Source organism: Dipodomys merriami, unplaced genomic scaffold, assembly GCF_024711535.1.
Source record: "Dipodomys merriami isolate MVZ:Mamm:240054 unplaced genomic scaffold, mDipMer1.0.p SCAF_45, whole genome shotgun sequence".
NCBI lineage: Eukaryota > Metazoa > Chordata > Mammalia > Rodentia > Heteromyidae > Dipodomys > Dipodomys merriami.
In genome coordinates this window covers 7662321-7677435 of record NW_027206013.1, presented here as the reverse complement: position 1 = coordinate 7677435, position 15115 = coordinate 7662321, and the positions used below count along the sequence as shown (strand labels likewise).

Below are 15115 nucleotides of genomic sequence, written 5' to 3'. Positions count from 1 at the left end.
ATGGATACAGCCATGGGAGCCCTCCCACCCTGCACGAGTCTCCTCCCCTGTGTTCCCTATGACTCCTGGGGCCCTGCTATCTCTCCAGCTGCTTGCTCTATATCACGTCCCATTCACTGCTCCAGAAATACTCTCAGTGTAGGCATAGGCTGAGCCAGGGACCAAGAGACCTGGGCTTGAGGACAGTCTCCACCGTGCCCAGGAGAGGTAGGGGAGGCGAGGTCAAAACAGCTCTGCATATGGAGCCCTAGCAGATGCCCCCCCCCCCAGACCAAATCTTGAACTCAGCACAGCCTGGGAGAGGGGCCCCATGAGCTAGCAGGGTCCCTGCCTGTCTACCGTCCTCCCCATTGTCTACCCGCCTTTCCGTTCTTGCTTGCTGCTTGCTGGGGAGGGGCTCTCAGGGCTGCAGGTTGCATGAAGCTTTTGGGGTTGGGGAACCAGCTCCATTGGAAGCAGGTAGGACAGGGGTCTGGGGTCTGGGGTCCCGGGGTGTTTCCTGTGTATATTTCACCTGAGTACTGCTGTTCAGAGGTTGGCCTGGCCTGCCTGTGGCTAAGTAGTGACACCTTGTGGTCATAGGCATGTACTGCAGTAACTGAGTAGCCTGTCTAAATAGATGGAAGTCTTTACCCCTTATTGGAAGCCTTTACCCTTATTCAGATAGGGAAACTGAGGTGTAACTGGGCAGAGAATACTAGATCCTAGACTTTTTTGTTGTTGTTGCTGGTCGTGTGGCTTGAACTCTGGGCTTGGGCGCTGTCTCTGCACTCTTCAGCTCAAGGCGAGCGTTCTACGGCTTGAGCCACAGCGCCACTTCCAGTTTTCTGGTGGTTTATTGGAGATAAGAGTCTCACGGACTTTCCTGCCAGGGCTGGCTATGAACTGCGATCCTCAGATCTCAGCCTCCTGAGTGGCTAGGATTACAGGCATGAGCCACCAGTGCCCAGCTAGATCCTAGACTTTTATGCTCCAAAATGAACCAAGAAACCTGCTACCACACCCTGAGAATCTCTTCTGTGGGTGCCAGGCCTGGGGCTGGGCACTGTAGACAGAGATGCCCCTGCAGATACAGTATCTACCCTCAGGATAGCCTCAGTGAAGTGGAGGAGAAACGTTCAGTTGTGATGGCAGACACTGAGGTGAACTCCTTGAGGATACAGACTAAACCTGAAAGGTTGCATACCCACACACAAGGTAAGAAGAGATAGAACGTCATATGCAGAGGCCCTGGGGTCGGAGTAATCCTGAGGTATTGAAGGAGCTGTAAATACTTCTAAGGTGGCAGGCAAGAAGTAAGACAGAAGCCAGAGAGGCTTTCAGGACTTAGGAGCCAATATTAAGGAGTTTGAACTTTGTTTTATGAGCATCGGAATATTATACACAGGGTAGTAATGTGGTCAGGGTTTTGTTTCAAAATATTCCTCTGGTTGCCATAAGAACAGATTCGAGGCTGGTCACTGGGGGTTCACACCTGTAATCCTAGCTGAGATCTGAGGATCCAGGTTCAAAGCCAGCCTGGGCAGGAAAGACCGTGAAACTCTTATCTCCAATAAACCACCAGAAAATGGGAAGTGGCACTGTGGCTCGAGTGGTAGAGCGCTAGCCTTGAGCTGAAGAGCTGAGGGACAGCGCATAGGCCCAAAGTTCAAGCCCCACGTCCAACAACAACAACAACAACAAAAACTAAAACAGATGAGAGGGCTGGGAAGGTGGCTCAATGGTAGAGTGCTTGCCTTGCGCGCATGAAGCCCTGGGTTCAGTTCCTCAGTACCACATAAATAGAAAAAAGCCAGAAGTGGTGCTGTGGCTCAAGTGGTAAAGTGTTAGCCTTGAACAAAAGAAGCTCAGAGACAGTGCCCAGGCCTGGGGATCAAGCCCCAGGACTGGCAAAAAAAAAAAAAAAAAAACCAGATGAGAAGGGGCACCATGGGAAAAGCAGAAGGAGACTAGTTCAGAAGCTGTCTCCATCTTCTAGTGAGAGACCATGGGAGCTGAAACTGGGAGCAGAGACAGCAAGGACAGACAGACCTCCGTGGAGCGAAGAGACCCTTTGGGTGCTGATTTGACAGTGAAGGGAAATAAGAGTCAAAGATAATCACAATAGTTAAATGGAGAGCTGGATATGGTGGCACAGGCCTATAATTCCAGTGTGAGACCATCATACTGAGGATCTAGGCAGACACAGTGGCTCATGTCTGAAAGTACAGCTATATCAGAAGCAGAGATCAGGAGGATCAAAATCTGAGTTCACTCCTGGGCAAAATATTAGCAAGACCCCCAAAAGCTGGGTCAGTCCCTGGGAAAATGAGATCAGAAAGATTGTGGTTTGAGGCAACTGTTAGCAGAACAGTTTTTGAGGCCAATTTTGACTTGTACGTTTTTGTTTTTTGTTTTTGACTTGTATGTTGTTTTTTGTTTGTTTGTTTGTTTGTTTTTTTGGAGGTCCGGTCATGGGGCCTGAACTCTGGGCCTGGGCGCTGTCCCTCAGCAGTTCAGCTCAAGGCTAGCGCTCTACCACTTGAGCCACAGCACCACTTCCGGCTTTTTTCTTTTTGCTTATGTGGTGCTGAGGAATCGAACCCAGGGCCTCATGCATGCAAGGCAAGCACCCTACCACTGAGCCACCTTTCTAGCCCCACTTGTACCTTTCTTAATGACGAGCTGGGCCTTGTAGCAATGCCTGTTATCCTAGCTACTTCAGGAAGCTTAAAATAGGTGGACCAGGGCCCAGGCTTATCCCAAACAGGAAGTGAGACACTATCTCAAAAACAGGCAGCAAAACTGGATGCCTGTGGTTCACGCCTGTAATCCTAGCTACTCAGGAGGCTGAGATCTGGGGATCATAGTTCAAAGCCAGCCAAGGTAGGAAAGTCCATGAAACTCTTATCTCCAATTAACCATCAGAAAACCAGAAGTGGCACTGTGGCTCAAGTGGTAGAGTGCTCACCTTGAGCTCAAGAGCTGAGGAATAATCACCCAGGCCCAGACTTCAAGCCCCACAGCTAACAAAAAAAAGGGCAGTAAAAACCCCAAAGTTGGTGGTGTGGCTGGGCTGTAAAGGGCCCCCCAACCTGTCACACGATTGCAGAGCTTTCCTGGCGCAAGCTCTGAGACAGCCCCCACAAGTTCTGCCCCTACAAGTCGGTGCCCCGCAGTGTGCAGTCAACAGGAGTCAGGGGAGGGGTGGGGAGGGGAGCATCCTTTGGTGATTGCTTATGCCTGCCATCCCCCTCTGTCCTGCCCCTGATCTTTGCCAGTCCCTGGCCCTGAGCTGTGGCAGGTGGTGGGACAGGTGCATGTCCCAGGTGGGGCATGGGCCGCTGACAGGCTTTGCGGGGCTCCCCCTGCGCCCCCATCTCGGCTGCATCTGTCTCTTTCCTCCACAGGGGGAGGGGTTGCACCAACTACGCGAGGCTTTGAAGATTTTAGCTGAGAGGGTTTTAATCTTGGAAACAATGATTGGGCTCTATGGTGAGTAGACAGACGGACAGACAGCCCAGCCCCTTGCCTGCCAACCTTCCCCAAGCCTTCCTAAGCCCCATTATGAGGCTGGAGAAGGTACTTGCTCCAAGCAGGAGGCCAAGACTACGTGTCCCTCAATGACTGGTGCCCCCTCCACAGGGGACTGAGGGCCCTGGAAGTCCAGGCCCCGCGCTGGGGGTTGGGCCTGGGCTTCTGGGCATTGTGGGTAATGTGGTTTCCAGGCTTGCAGGATACCAGAGATGACAGATTTCAAGCATGAAAGGAATAATGGGTAATCAAACCAAACTCCAAATCAGCAAGGGATTGTGGGTAACAGAGACAGGCTCTGGCAGTGCAGGGGCTCATGAGCAAGACAGTCAGAGCTCAGGTCCACAGGAGGATTATGACTTAACAGATCAGGTCTAGAGAAATCATGGGTAACAGTCAAGTCTCCAAACCCTCAGGACACTAGATCATGGAGATAGATTCCAGAAGAGCAGGTGACTGTCGGTGGCAGAGCCGGGCTCAGGCCCCAGGAGATTCTGGGTAATATACCGACTACCAATTCTGACTCTCTTCCTCCATAAGCCTCCAGAGGCACTCACAGGACCAGCCCTGCAGGCCCCAGGTGTCCCTTCCAGTTCCCACTCTGGTCCTTATCTGTCCCTCACCCCTTCCTTCAACGCTGTGGTTCCTCATCCTGGCTGCCTGAAGAGCCCGGCAAGCCCTGTTCCTAGCTTAGGAGGGGAGCTGGAGGTCTCCGTGGACACCTGTCCAGGCTCCTACCTGTGCCCCTGCCTCCCATGGGCTCCCGGCCCAGCCCTTGGAGGCCAGACTCGCACTGTCTGCTCTTCTGATCTCCCATCAGGCTCCTAGCTTACAGAGCTTTCTGCAGCAGCAGGCTCAGCTGGAGCTCCTGGCCAGACGGGTCAGCCTACTGGAAGCCATCATCTGGCCAGGTAATGGCAGGGCGGGCAGGCAGGGGCAGTCCTTCCACAGGGGCCTGGGCTCGCACGAGGTCCCTCCAAGGTCAGCACATGGAACCTAGCACCGCAGAGGCTCCAACAACTAGTTCTTGAGTCAAGGCCTGTGTTCTATGTGCTGCACATCTGCTGCACAGGACCAAGCACCACATAGTCCTACTGCCCTCACGCAGCTTTGGGGGCTGGGGGGAGGGGCTGGGGTGAGCCCTGGCACTGATAGGAGAGAGCCAAGTGAGATATATCATGGTGAAGTACAGAAATGCTTCTGGCTCTGGCCTGGGGGAGGGGAGAGATTTGCAGTCAGGAAGGCACCGTGGAGATGGTGATGTCCCCATGGAGATCAGAAGAGCAAAAATCAGGGGAGAGTGAACAAGGAGAAGAAGAAGAAAGGCCAAGAGGCCAGAGAGGCCTGAAACACTTGTTCCTTGAGATTGTTGGGAGCTGAGGGCCAAAGTGCAGAATCTGGCAGAGCACACTAAGAAGGTTCTAGAAGGCAGGTCATGGTGGCATGGGAGGATGTTAGGTACTACATGGGCAGAACCTTTCTCTGTGCTTGGTTTCTGAGGGGTGAAACTGGGGACATCTCTGCCTTTAAAACAGAGCCTGTAGGTGGCACTGGGGAGACAGGATTGGTTGTCCACAGGCCTGGGCTCCACTCCTGCTCAGAGGGCCTCCCAGCCGCCCTCTGCCCTCTGCAGTCCCCCCCTCAGCTCAAGGGGAACAGGGCTGCTTTCAACACAGGAGAACAGAGGCCCCTGCAGGAAGGAGGCTCGAGGTTAGAACCAAGACTCCTGCATTTAGCAGAACTATAGGGAACCATTCCTGGTGAAGCCAGATGGAGGTGGAAAGATCTAGAAGCTGGAAAATGTGGTCTTGATTCCAAAGTCCCTCCCCCAGCTGCATGCTCTCTCTAGCCCCTCCCCCAGCCACATGGTTTCTGTGGCTTCTAGAAAGATCAGGACTGTCTCCCAGAAGTCCTTCCCCACCCAGCTGGTCACCTGGGGCCAGGCAAACCCTATCCCTTCCTTAGGGTGGGAGACCAAGGTCTCATGGGAGACTCACCCAGGCTTGTACCTGAAGCCCCGTGGCTTCAGGTCCCTCATGGGCCTCTTCACTCTCAGGGATCTGCAGACAAAGGACCAAGGACCATCCCAGCATTGTTTAGGTGTCTCTCTCCTTCCTCCAGAGAAGCATTAGGACAGGAGTTAGATGAGACTCCTCAGGTCCCTGAGGCTGCCTGCCTTCAGCCAGCTCTGCCTGACAGTGAGGGAGAAAGTGTGGGATCCCAGCCCGGGAGAGTGTGGCTCCCTTGTTGAGCCTGCTCCGGTAGGGCTTGGAGGGTGAAGTGGAGGGATACAGGGAGATGAGACCTGAGACCGGGAAGGGGGAGGGGGGAGGGGGAGGGAGGGGAGCTCAGTGGTTAAAGAATCACCAATGCAGGCTGGGTGGCTTAATGGTAGAGTGCTTGCCTAACATGCATGTAGCCCTGGGTTCAATTCCTCAGTGCCACATACACAGAAAAAGCCGGAAGTGGTGCTGTGGTACAAGCGCTAGCCTTGAGCAAAAAGAAGCTTGGGACAGTGCCTAGGCCCTGAGTTCAAGCCCCAGGACTGGCAAAAAAAAAAAAAACACCAATGCCAAAAGAAAAGGTTCTGGGCTCCACCCCATTGGCCACAATTAAAGACCCATCAGATGCTCACATGTGGCACTAACCAGCTGCCAGCCTGGCCAGGATGAGCACTGGTCAGCTCTAGTCCTATGATAAGCTTGCCAAGTGGCTGAGACCCATTGCTCAGATGAAGAAACAGACTCAGTTGACACCTCCCCTCTCCTCCAGTCACCAGGATAGTGACAGTTAAGGATCAGGCTACCCTAGGTCTGTTTTCCACCTTACCAGGCATTGAGTGGAGTCCTGGGGAAAAATTAGGACCCCAAATTAGAACATGTCATAGCCAGCCCAGAGTGATCAGACCTGAAGGAGACCTGGGTCAAAGCCACAGGTACTGAGTAAACCTGCGTTTATTGCAAGGGTGTGACCAGAGTATTATCTCCACATTCCAGATGAAGCCCAAAGGCCTGAGGCCTGCCCATAGCCACCTTCGCCAGGGCAGGGTGGGATGGGGCTTGGCCCTAGCGGGTGCTGGAACTAGGGGTACCACCCTCTTCCCTGACAAAGGGCGCAGCAAGTTCCTGTGATGGGCTATACATGCGGTCAGCTGCATAGGCCCCAGATCTGAGTCCACAGGACATGAGCTCAGGCAGTAAGGTGACAAGGGGACACACAGACCACTCCCTAGCAGCACCCCCAGTAGGAAGCTGGTGTTTGCCGAAATCCAAGTTTGTCCTAGGATTGGAGCTCTGGTGGCTTGACCACATGCCCTCCTGGGGCTCTCCTCCATATGTGCCCCTCTGCTGCTAGAAAAGTAGCCTAGCCTGACCTTGTTTAACCTTGGGAGTATCTGAGGAGATAGTCATAGAGGGCTTCCTGGAGGAGGTAGCCCCTCTAGTTTTTCTCCCAGGTGGCAAGAATGCCTATTATTCCACTTCAGACCTGGGGTGCAGCTGGCATATTTAGGATGACACACCTCATCACAGCCCCGACCAGATCTGACTTGATCTTGGTGCTTCCTGGGCCTGCAGAGTCCATCTGGCAATATTCTTTTTTTTTTTTTTTTTTGGTCAGTCATGGGGCTTGAACTCTAGGCCTGGGCACTGTCTCTCAGCTCTTCAGCTCAAGGTGAATGCTCTACTGTGAGCCACAGCACCACTTCCGGTTTTCTGAGTGGTTTATTGGACTTAAGAGTTTCACAGCTTTTCCTGCCCGGGCTGGCTTTGAACCACAATTCTCAGATCTCAGCTTCCTAAAAAGCTAGGATTACAGGTGTGAACCACCAGAGCCTGCCTTTTTTTTTTTTTTTTTAAAGAGACTATAATCCTAGCTACTCAGGAGGTTGAGATCTGAGGATAGCAATTCAAAGCCAGCCCAGGCAGCAAAGTCTATGAGACCCTTATCTCCAATTAACCATCAGAAAACCAGAAATGGTGCTGTGGCTCAAACGGCAGAATGCTTGCCTTGAGCTGAAGAGCTCAGGGACAGTGCCCAGGCCCAAAGCCCCTCAACTAACACACACAAAAAGAGAGAGACTAGACAACCCCTGACACAGGCCCAATTTTCCCAGGTCCTGCCAAGGTCTAGGACAGAGCCTGACCCTCCTAAACCCTTCCTCACAACTGATGGCCCACCCCAGGGATAGTCTCTTCCTTAGACTCAGTTTACCCAGCTAGGAAATGAGGATGATTACAGCACACCTTCACTCCACAGGTAAAGAAAAATACTTTAATGGTGCTTTGGCTGCCTGGGGAACATGTCATACAAACGGGGTCTGCTTAGCTCCACCTGACAGCACGCAGTCCATCAGCCCCAGCACTGTCTTGGGTGAGGGCTGAGCAGCCTGTAGAGGTCCTGCTGTCCCACAGCAGTCTGCAGACCCACAGTGCATTGCACCTGGAAGGGGATGCTCCCCTGAAGGGAAGTGGGCACCCATGTGACACCCCCTAACTTGCTCTCTCCTTCTCCTTCCCTCTGACAGAACCAGAGCTGGGGTCCGGGGCAGGCCCTAGTGACACGGGCACCCCTAACTTCCTTCGGGGCAAGAGGGGAGGACATGCAGCCAACTACCGCATCGTGGCCCCCAGGAGCCAGAATGAGAGGGGCTGAGGGCAGCCGTGCCCTGTGGGTGGACCATGCCAGGCGCCCCTCCCTCCCTCACCTGGACTTGGTCAGCTGCCTCGAGGGACAGCTGGTTCCTATTTATTAATGTCCTCAGGGTCTCTCCTGCCATCTAGGCCCTTGCCTTGGGCCGTCTTGGTTCTGGTACCTGCACATGCTGCCTGAGGCTGAGCAGGTCTGGGGCCTGACAGGGAAGTAGGCCTCACTCAGGAGCCCAGGCCTCAGTTTCCCTCTATGAAATGGGGTAGAGGTATGAGACTTCTCATCTCATCAGCCTCTGCCCTGGCCCTCAGCAGGTACAGACTGTTGCGGGGGGTAGCCTCGGGGTGGGGGGTGGAACCACACCCCCCCTGCCTCTCTTCTGGTGCTGTGTTCTCACCGAGGCCAGGCTGCCAATCCATGACTGCATGGTCGGAGGGCTCCTTGCCTCCGTTCTGCCCCCAGCCCCTTCCGTGTCCTGAGTGGGGGTGGGACCTGGAGAGGAAAGGGCTGCCTGCGACACATGCCGGGAGGCAGGTATGTACTGGACAATAAAGGTCCCTGCAGGATCACACCCAGCCTGCTCTCTGTGCCTGGGCTGGGCAGCTGAGGAGGGCGGCCTCAGCTGAGACCCCAGGCTGGGCAGGCACGGGCTGGGAAGAAGCCACAGAGACCACTGGAGAGAACTCAAGCTGCTGGGGTCCCCAGACACCCCAGTGCTGCTCTGCCTCCATCGTCATTCATTCATCCTCCCTGATACCAACAGAAGAGCCAGCTATAAACAAATGCTTTTATTCTCCATGATTACCATGGCAATGCTGGCGGGGGGGGGGGGGGGGGGAGGCTGGGGGGGGAGGGGAGGAGGAGAGAAGGGAGGGGGAGAGGGCCTACTCCTGCCCCTCCCCCAGGTCCTGAACCCCACAGAGCAGCTCCAGCCATTAGGCCAGGTCTGCATCCCCACCCTCCGCCTGGGCTAGAGGGACCCCGGGCCCACCCTCCCATCAGTCACCAAAGTCTCAGTGTCCACTTGCCCTCCAACCAGCAGTGACACAGCACCCTCCACACGGCCTGTGGCTGCCAGAGCCACCACGGCCTGCTCTGTGGGGAAGCCCATGCGCTCCAGCTGCTGCAGCCTGGGGGAGACAAGGAAAGAGTGTCAGGCCCGGCAGGCCCCTACCCCAAGGAATCACATCCTGCCCACTGGCCTTACCGTAAAGAAGAGACGGAGGACTTGGGCAGACACAGTGGGCCCTGGGGCCCCTGGGCTGGTCCATCAAGGAGTGAGGCCCGGATCCCCTCCTGTAACATCTGCTCATCCAGAGCTGCCCACAGTGGGCTTCCTGGGGCAAAGCTGGATCCAGACTGGGTCCAGTCCAGGCCGGCCTCCAAGGAGCCCTCCCAGGTCAGCTGTGTAGGCCCCAGGCCTGGTGGGAACTGGGTTGAGCTGTCACTATGAGACCAGAGACCAGGGGAGGCCACGGAAGGAGGTCTGGGGTTTGCAGGCCTGCAGGGCAGAAGTACAAGAAGGCCTGGTTGTCACCCACTGCCACATTTCCACCACCAAGGCTGGGGTCAAGGCACCCCCTCACCTGGTTCCAACAGGATGGGTGAGTGGCAGCTCAGCCAGGCTGCCTGGGGCAGGGAGGAGCCTCAGAGGCCAGCACCCGGCCAGCGTCCTGCACAAGATGCCATCCTGGAGCACCTGTAGTCGCTGCTCTGACATCTCCAGCCACCGGAAGGCACCAGCAGCGTCTGTCTGCCCAGAACAGGGCGGTTGGTTAAAGAAGGCCAAAACCAGCCAGGAATGTACAAGCCTGGAATTCCCTCGTGTGTCCCTCACCTTGGCCCTGCAGGAGTATGCTGTCCCCCAAGTCACCAGCCCCGGGTAGAAGGAAAGGCACCTGCAGAAATTCCTGGGCTCCAGGGGACAAGTCAGATGTGACTCCTTATACAACCTGGCACCTCCCAGCCATGGCTACCCCCAGACTCACTCTGCTCCCAGGGCCCTGTGTGCCTGTCAGCTCCAACGCTTCCAGGAGCTCTGTGACACCTGCTCCTGCCTCAGCCAGGCCTGGGCAGTGGCTCTCCCTAATCAAACAGGCTGCAGAGGCTGGCCTACTCTCTCTGATGGCAGTTTTCCCCATAGGCATTAAATATCTTTGGGGCAAATGTTCGTGCTTGAGGCACTTTACCACAAGCCACAAGGTCCCACTTGGTTCCCTAATCTGGAACCTGCTTGGTTGGCTCCCACCTCTGATCTTTGCATTTGCTGTGCCCTCTACTTGGCCTGGTTCTCTTCACCCCAACCCCTCCTTCCTCACCTTAGGTGCTACCTTCACTTCAGGGCTCTGGTTGGTGCCTGAGGGTTGGGGGGGGGGAAGGCACCTAGCCCTTCCCATTTGCTAGTCAGGTGCTCTATCACTTGAGCCACACCCTAGCACTTTGGTCATTTCTCTGATAGGGTCTCATGCTTTCTCCTCAGGGCCAGAGTAAGAACCCACATCCCCACCTCTGTCTCCAAAATAGATCACAGGCATGTACCACCATGCCAAGCTTAATGAAATCTTGCTAACTTTTGCCCAGGCCTCAAAGCAGCATTTTCCTGTTCCCAAATGGCCTCATGGGGTCCTTTCAACGAGGTAACCATGGACCGTGGGCTCAGGCAAAGGATACAGGCCAGGCCAGCAAGGAGGCCACAAAGCAGCTGCAGGAAGGGTGGTTCGGAGCTGAGCAGAGAAGTCAGGGCGAGCAGCAGCCATGGCAAGAGCCATGGTGGCAGTGTCTCTTGGGGCCGTCTGGGGCAGTGACCCTGCCCTGCCAGCATAGCCAGGTGGACAGGCATGTATCCACATCCTCCGGCTGCCCTGGACACCCCCAGGCCTGCTAGCAACACAGCCAGCAGCCCGGCAGCCAAGGAGAGCAGGGCGGAGGCGTACAGGAAGCGCAGCGTGCCCAGGCGGCACTCTTGCCGCCAGCTCAGAGCAGGCAGGAGCAACAGGCTCAGGAGAAGGCTGGGCAGTGCCGTGTGGCCCAGGGCATGGGTCAGCAGCCGGTGCACTGGGAAAAAGAAAGGGTGTATGTGCCAGGTTACTGGTCCCAAACCCCAAGGCCATCCCAGGTGTGCTAGGCTAGGGGTGGAGGGGCAAAAACTATCACCTGCCCCTTCCTTGGAGCCAGCCACTGCAGGGGCTTCCTGTTTGTGTCAAAGGAACTTACTACTCACTACATCCCAGGCACTATGAAGATGCTACCTATGGAATGCTTACCAAATCCATCGCACCTGGTTTACTGTAGTTTTTGTTACCCAGTAGTGGGCTTCAGGGCCTTGTGCTTGCTAGGCGGGCTCTCTACCATGTGAACCACACCCTAGACCTTTTTGCTTGGGATTAGTTTTTGAATAGGATCTTCTTTTTCTTTTTGTAGGTTATAAGGCTTGAACTCAAGGCCTGGGGGGCTGTCCCTGAGCCTCTCTGCTGAAGGCTAGCACTCTACCACTTGAGCCACAGCACCACTTTGTTTTTGAGTTGGTTAACTGGAGTCCCATGGGCTGGCTTCAAACTGGGATCCTCAGATCTCAGCCTCCTAAGTAGCTAGGATTACAAGCATGAGCCACGGGCACCCGGCTTGAATAGGATCTTCAACGTATGCCCACACCTGGACATAGGTCCTTCTGCTTAGGCTTACTGCTGAGCTGAGCTGGGATCTCTTCAATTTTTTGCCTCAAACTTCAGTCCTGATCTCTGCCTCCCAAGTAGCTAAGATTTTTTTTTTTTTTGGTTCAGGCGTGGGGCCTGAACTCTGGGCCTGGGTGCTGTCCCTCAGCTCTTCAGCTCAAGGCTAGCGCTCTACCACTTGAGCCACAGCACCACTTCCGGCTTTTTTTCCCCCCACTTATGTGGTGCTGAGGAATGGAACCCAGGGCCTCAAGCATGCAAGGCAAGCACTCTACCACTGAGCCACCTTCCCAGCCCGTAGCTAAGATTTTAAGTGGAAGTCACTGAGCCTGTTTTTGTGTTTTTGTCGGTTGTTGGGCTTGAACTCTGGGCCTGGGCACTGTCCCTCAGCTCTTCAGCTCAAGGCTAGCGCTCTACCACTTGAGCCACTGAACCAGTTCTAGTTTTCTGACTGGTTTATTGGAGATAAGGGTCTCATAGACTTTCCTGCAGGGGCTGGACTTGAATCAATCCTCAGATCTCAGCCTCCTGAGTAGCTAGGATTACGGGCGTGAACCACCGGCACCCAGCTGAGCCTAGTTTTTGTTTTGGAAGTTCTTCCTATGTAGCCCACGTTGGCCTCAAACTCTGATCCTCAGCTTCTCAAGTTCTGAGATTACAGGTGCTGACAGCACAAATTCTAGCGAGACTGCCTGGTTCAACCCTGGAGCCACCCCATTCCCAAAAAGTCATTTAGCCTTTAGCACACTGCTTAACCTCTCTGAGCATCATTTGCTCAACTGTAAACTGGAGCTGTTATTAAAAAGCAGGTGCTCCAGCTGTTTCAGAGAACAGCTGTCAGACAGGGATGCCTAGAAGCCAACTACCCACAGCTTCCCACCATCATAGACTGGCCTCTCTGACCTCCTCCTTGTCTGTGCATGGGCTGCCCGCGCTCCCAAGGCCAATCTTCCCCAGGTTACAGGTCTCATCCCCACATGATCGCAGCAGGAAGTTTCTAGCTTCCTACATGGTCCAAGCATCTGACCCTCACCCTGCCAGGGGTCCAGCAACAGCTCTGGGGCCAGGGCCAGGCTGGGGCCAGCCCCTACCAGCCACAGGCTGCACAGCAGTAACATCAGGACTGAGGAGGCAAGGGGCAGCGCTGAGGACAGGGAGCCAGTGGGACCGCTGGCTTTCATAGCTTGGTTGTGGATGGTCAAGGGTAGTCCTGGGGCTGTGTGCTGGCAGGAGTAAAGAAAAACAGTAACAATAGTTATTATTGCAGCTTTTATCTGACTCCCTCTTAAGTATTTACCAACACAACAAGCTAGAGTGGTAGGCCAGCAGCTTGGCCACAGTGGAGCCCAGATCACAATCCATGTGAATACAGCCATGTTCCCATCTCAGCCACACACAAGGCAGGCAGGTGACAAAAGTCCTGAACACTGATAAACTCAGAAGCATCTCAGGAAATTGAACTAGGCTCTAGGCTGCCAAAAGGAGGGGTCCAGAATCCAGGGCAAATTTAGGACTATCTCTAGCTTTCTTCCTCCTCCCTCCACTCCACTTTGCCCAGCCTTAGGGTTCCAAATGACCTCAACTGCCCTTGAACAAGGGGCTAGACCAGCCAATAGGCAGTCAGACTGGGGAGGAGGTGGGGCTGGAGGGCTGGAGGAGGGGCCACATTGGAAGTGACCTGGAATGAGGCCTCTGCTTCCTCCCCAACCCTGAGCACTGAGAGCCCTGGCTCTATCTCTTTCTTGATCAGTGTCCTTGGGCACGTTTCCCAACTTAGCTTGTCTGAGAAATGGGGACTAACCAAGTCTTTCCCTCAGGAGGATGATATGAGGGAGGTGGGGGTGGGGGGGAGAGAAGAGAAATAGACTGAAGCCTGCAGCACCTGGTCAATAAATCAGAACCATCCCACTATCTGTGGGAGGGAGATATAGCTATCAACTGGCCCTAGATAGGGCTGCAAAATGGAGGCAGCTGCCCCAGCCTAGCTGCTCCAGGCACTGGCTCCCCAACATGGATACAGCCAGCCCACAAAGCAAAGCTTTTTCTACTCGGTGCTCTCTCTCCCTCCCCCCCTCCAGCCTGCGGGGAGGGGGGGGGGGAAGAGCAGCCTTTCATCCCTGGCCAGGTCTTTGTCTCAGGATTCCTAAGGAATTGATTCAGGGTAGAAAGATGGATCCTAAAGACACAAGCCTGCCTAGTCTCTGCTTCCCAGCCAAGGGCTTCCTTACTCAGCATCTGCCACTCTCCTATAGGAAAGATGTGGCTATCTTCTCTGCCTGCAAAGTCCTGCCATCACCATTGCCAACCAGCAAACTCCTACTCACCCTTTGAAGCCCAGCTCAGATGGCCCCCTTTTTCCTAACCTCCCCTCCATCATGGACCTCTTAGGAGCCCATTATCTCCTTAGGAAAGGTGGTCTGAGTTCAGAGGGTTGAAGTTCACCATTGGTACTGTCTGCACAGTGTTGGTGCTTTGTATTTGTCCACAGAAAAAAGGCAGGAGGATGGCTCCAGGTCCTGCAGAGGGATGTGGGGTGAACCCTGGCTTCTCCTCTGTGGAGCTGGGCTGAGGTTCTGGAAAGGAGGCTGGTGTCACCCTTGCCTGGAGGCAGAGTCTGGGGCCAGGGCCACCGCTGAAGCTTCCTCTCCCACCAGCACAACCATCGTACCCTTGGGCACTTGAACAAAAGTGAAGGACTCGCCCGTGGGCACACCCACAAAGACGGAGACTGGAGCCCCCTGGGCCTGTTTCTTCACTAAAATGGAGCTGTGCGGCCATGAGACCCTGCCTACCTTCACTGGGCAGCCTGGAGGGCAATGGGAAGTCGGGGACGGGGCAGATTCTTCTGGGTGGTGGGCAGAGTGTGATGGGGGTGGGGGTTTGTCCCAGGTCTGGGTCGAACTCAGCTTTGTGACTTTGGTTAAAGTATTCAGTTTCCTTGGGCCTCAGTTTCCCATTCTGTTTAAAAAAAAAAAAAAGGTATATTGGATTTAATTAAACAGGCCTCCACGACGCTGACCGTTACGGGGGGGGGGGAGGGGGGCGGCTCTCGGGGTCAGGCACGTGTTGGGGGGCCCCTCCCCCGCCACGGCCCTCGGTCCCCCCCCCCCCCCCCCCGCGTCCGGGTCACGCGTCTGAGGTACTCACCGCGGAGCGCGCCCCTCACCCCGGAAGGCCGCGCGGGCCCCTCCCTCCCTCCCCCCCCCCCATCACCCGGCTGGGAATCGAGCCTCAAGCTGCGGGCTGAGACCCAGAAACCCCCCCAAAACCCACGGCACGCACGC

The 15115-nt window shown here is 55.1% G+C and overlaps 2 protein-coding genes across 8 annotated transcripts in view; one reads left to right on the top strand and one right to left on the bottom strand.

Annotated features, from left to right (window-relative positions):
• Positions 1 to 8949, top strand: part of Emid1 (EMI domain containing 1) — a 39640-nt gene extending 30691 nt beyond the window's left edge. For 3 of the 7 annotated variants that reach the window (XM_069994598.1, XM_069994597.1, XM_069994594.1), the window contains 2 exons: positions 3390 to 3474; positions 8039 to 8250. In XM_069994598.1, coding sequence (XP_069850699.1) covers positions 3390 to 3474; positions 8039 to 8166 — 213 coding nt within the window. In that variant the 3' untranslated portion in view covers positions 8167 to 8250. Of the gene's footprint in view, positions 1 to 3389; positions 3475 to 4333; positions 4425 to 7627; positions 7771 to 8038 lie in introns of all 7 variants that reach the window. The other 4 variants (XM_069994595.1, XM_069994593.1, XR_011366459.1 and 1 more) reach the window with 3 other exon arrangements.
• Rhbdd3 (rhomboid domain containing 3) lies at positions 8940 to 14706 on the bottom strand. The gene is made up of 6 exons (XM_069994600.1): positions 14624 to 14706; positions 12865 to 13054; positions 10831 to 11214; positions 9747 to 9909; positions 9368 to 9661; positions 8940 to 9290 (listed from the first exon to the last, which is right to left on the bottom strand). The coding sequence occupies exons 2-6, from the start codon at positions 13010 to 13012 to the stop codon at positions 9131 to 9133; spliced, it is 1149 nt and encodes a 382-aa protein (XP_069850701.1). The 5' UTR covers positions 13013 to 13054; positions 14624 to 14706; the 3' UTR covers positions 8940 to 9130.
• Positions 14707 to 15115: the final 409 nt, after the last annotated feature.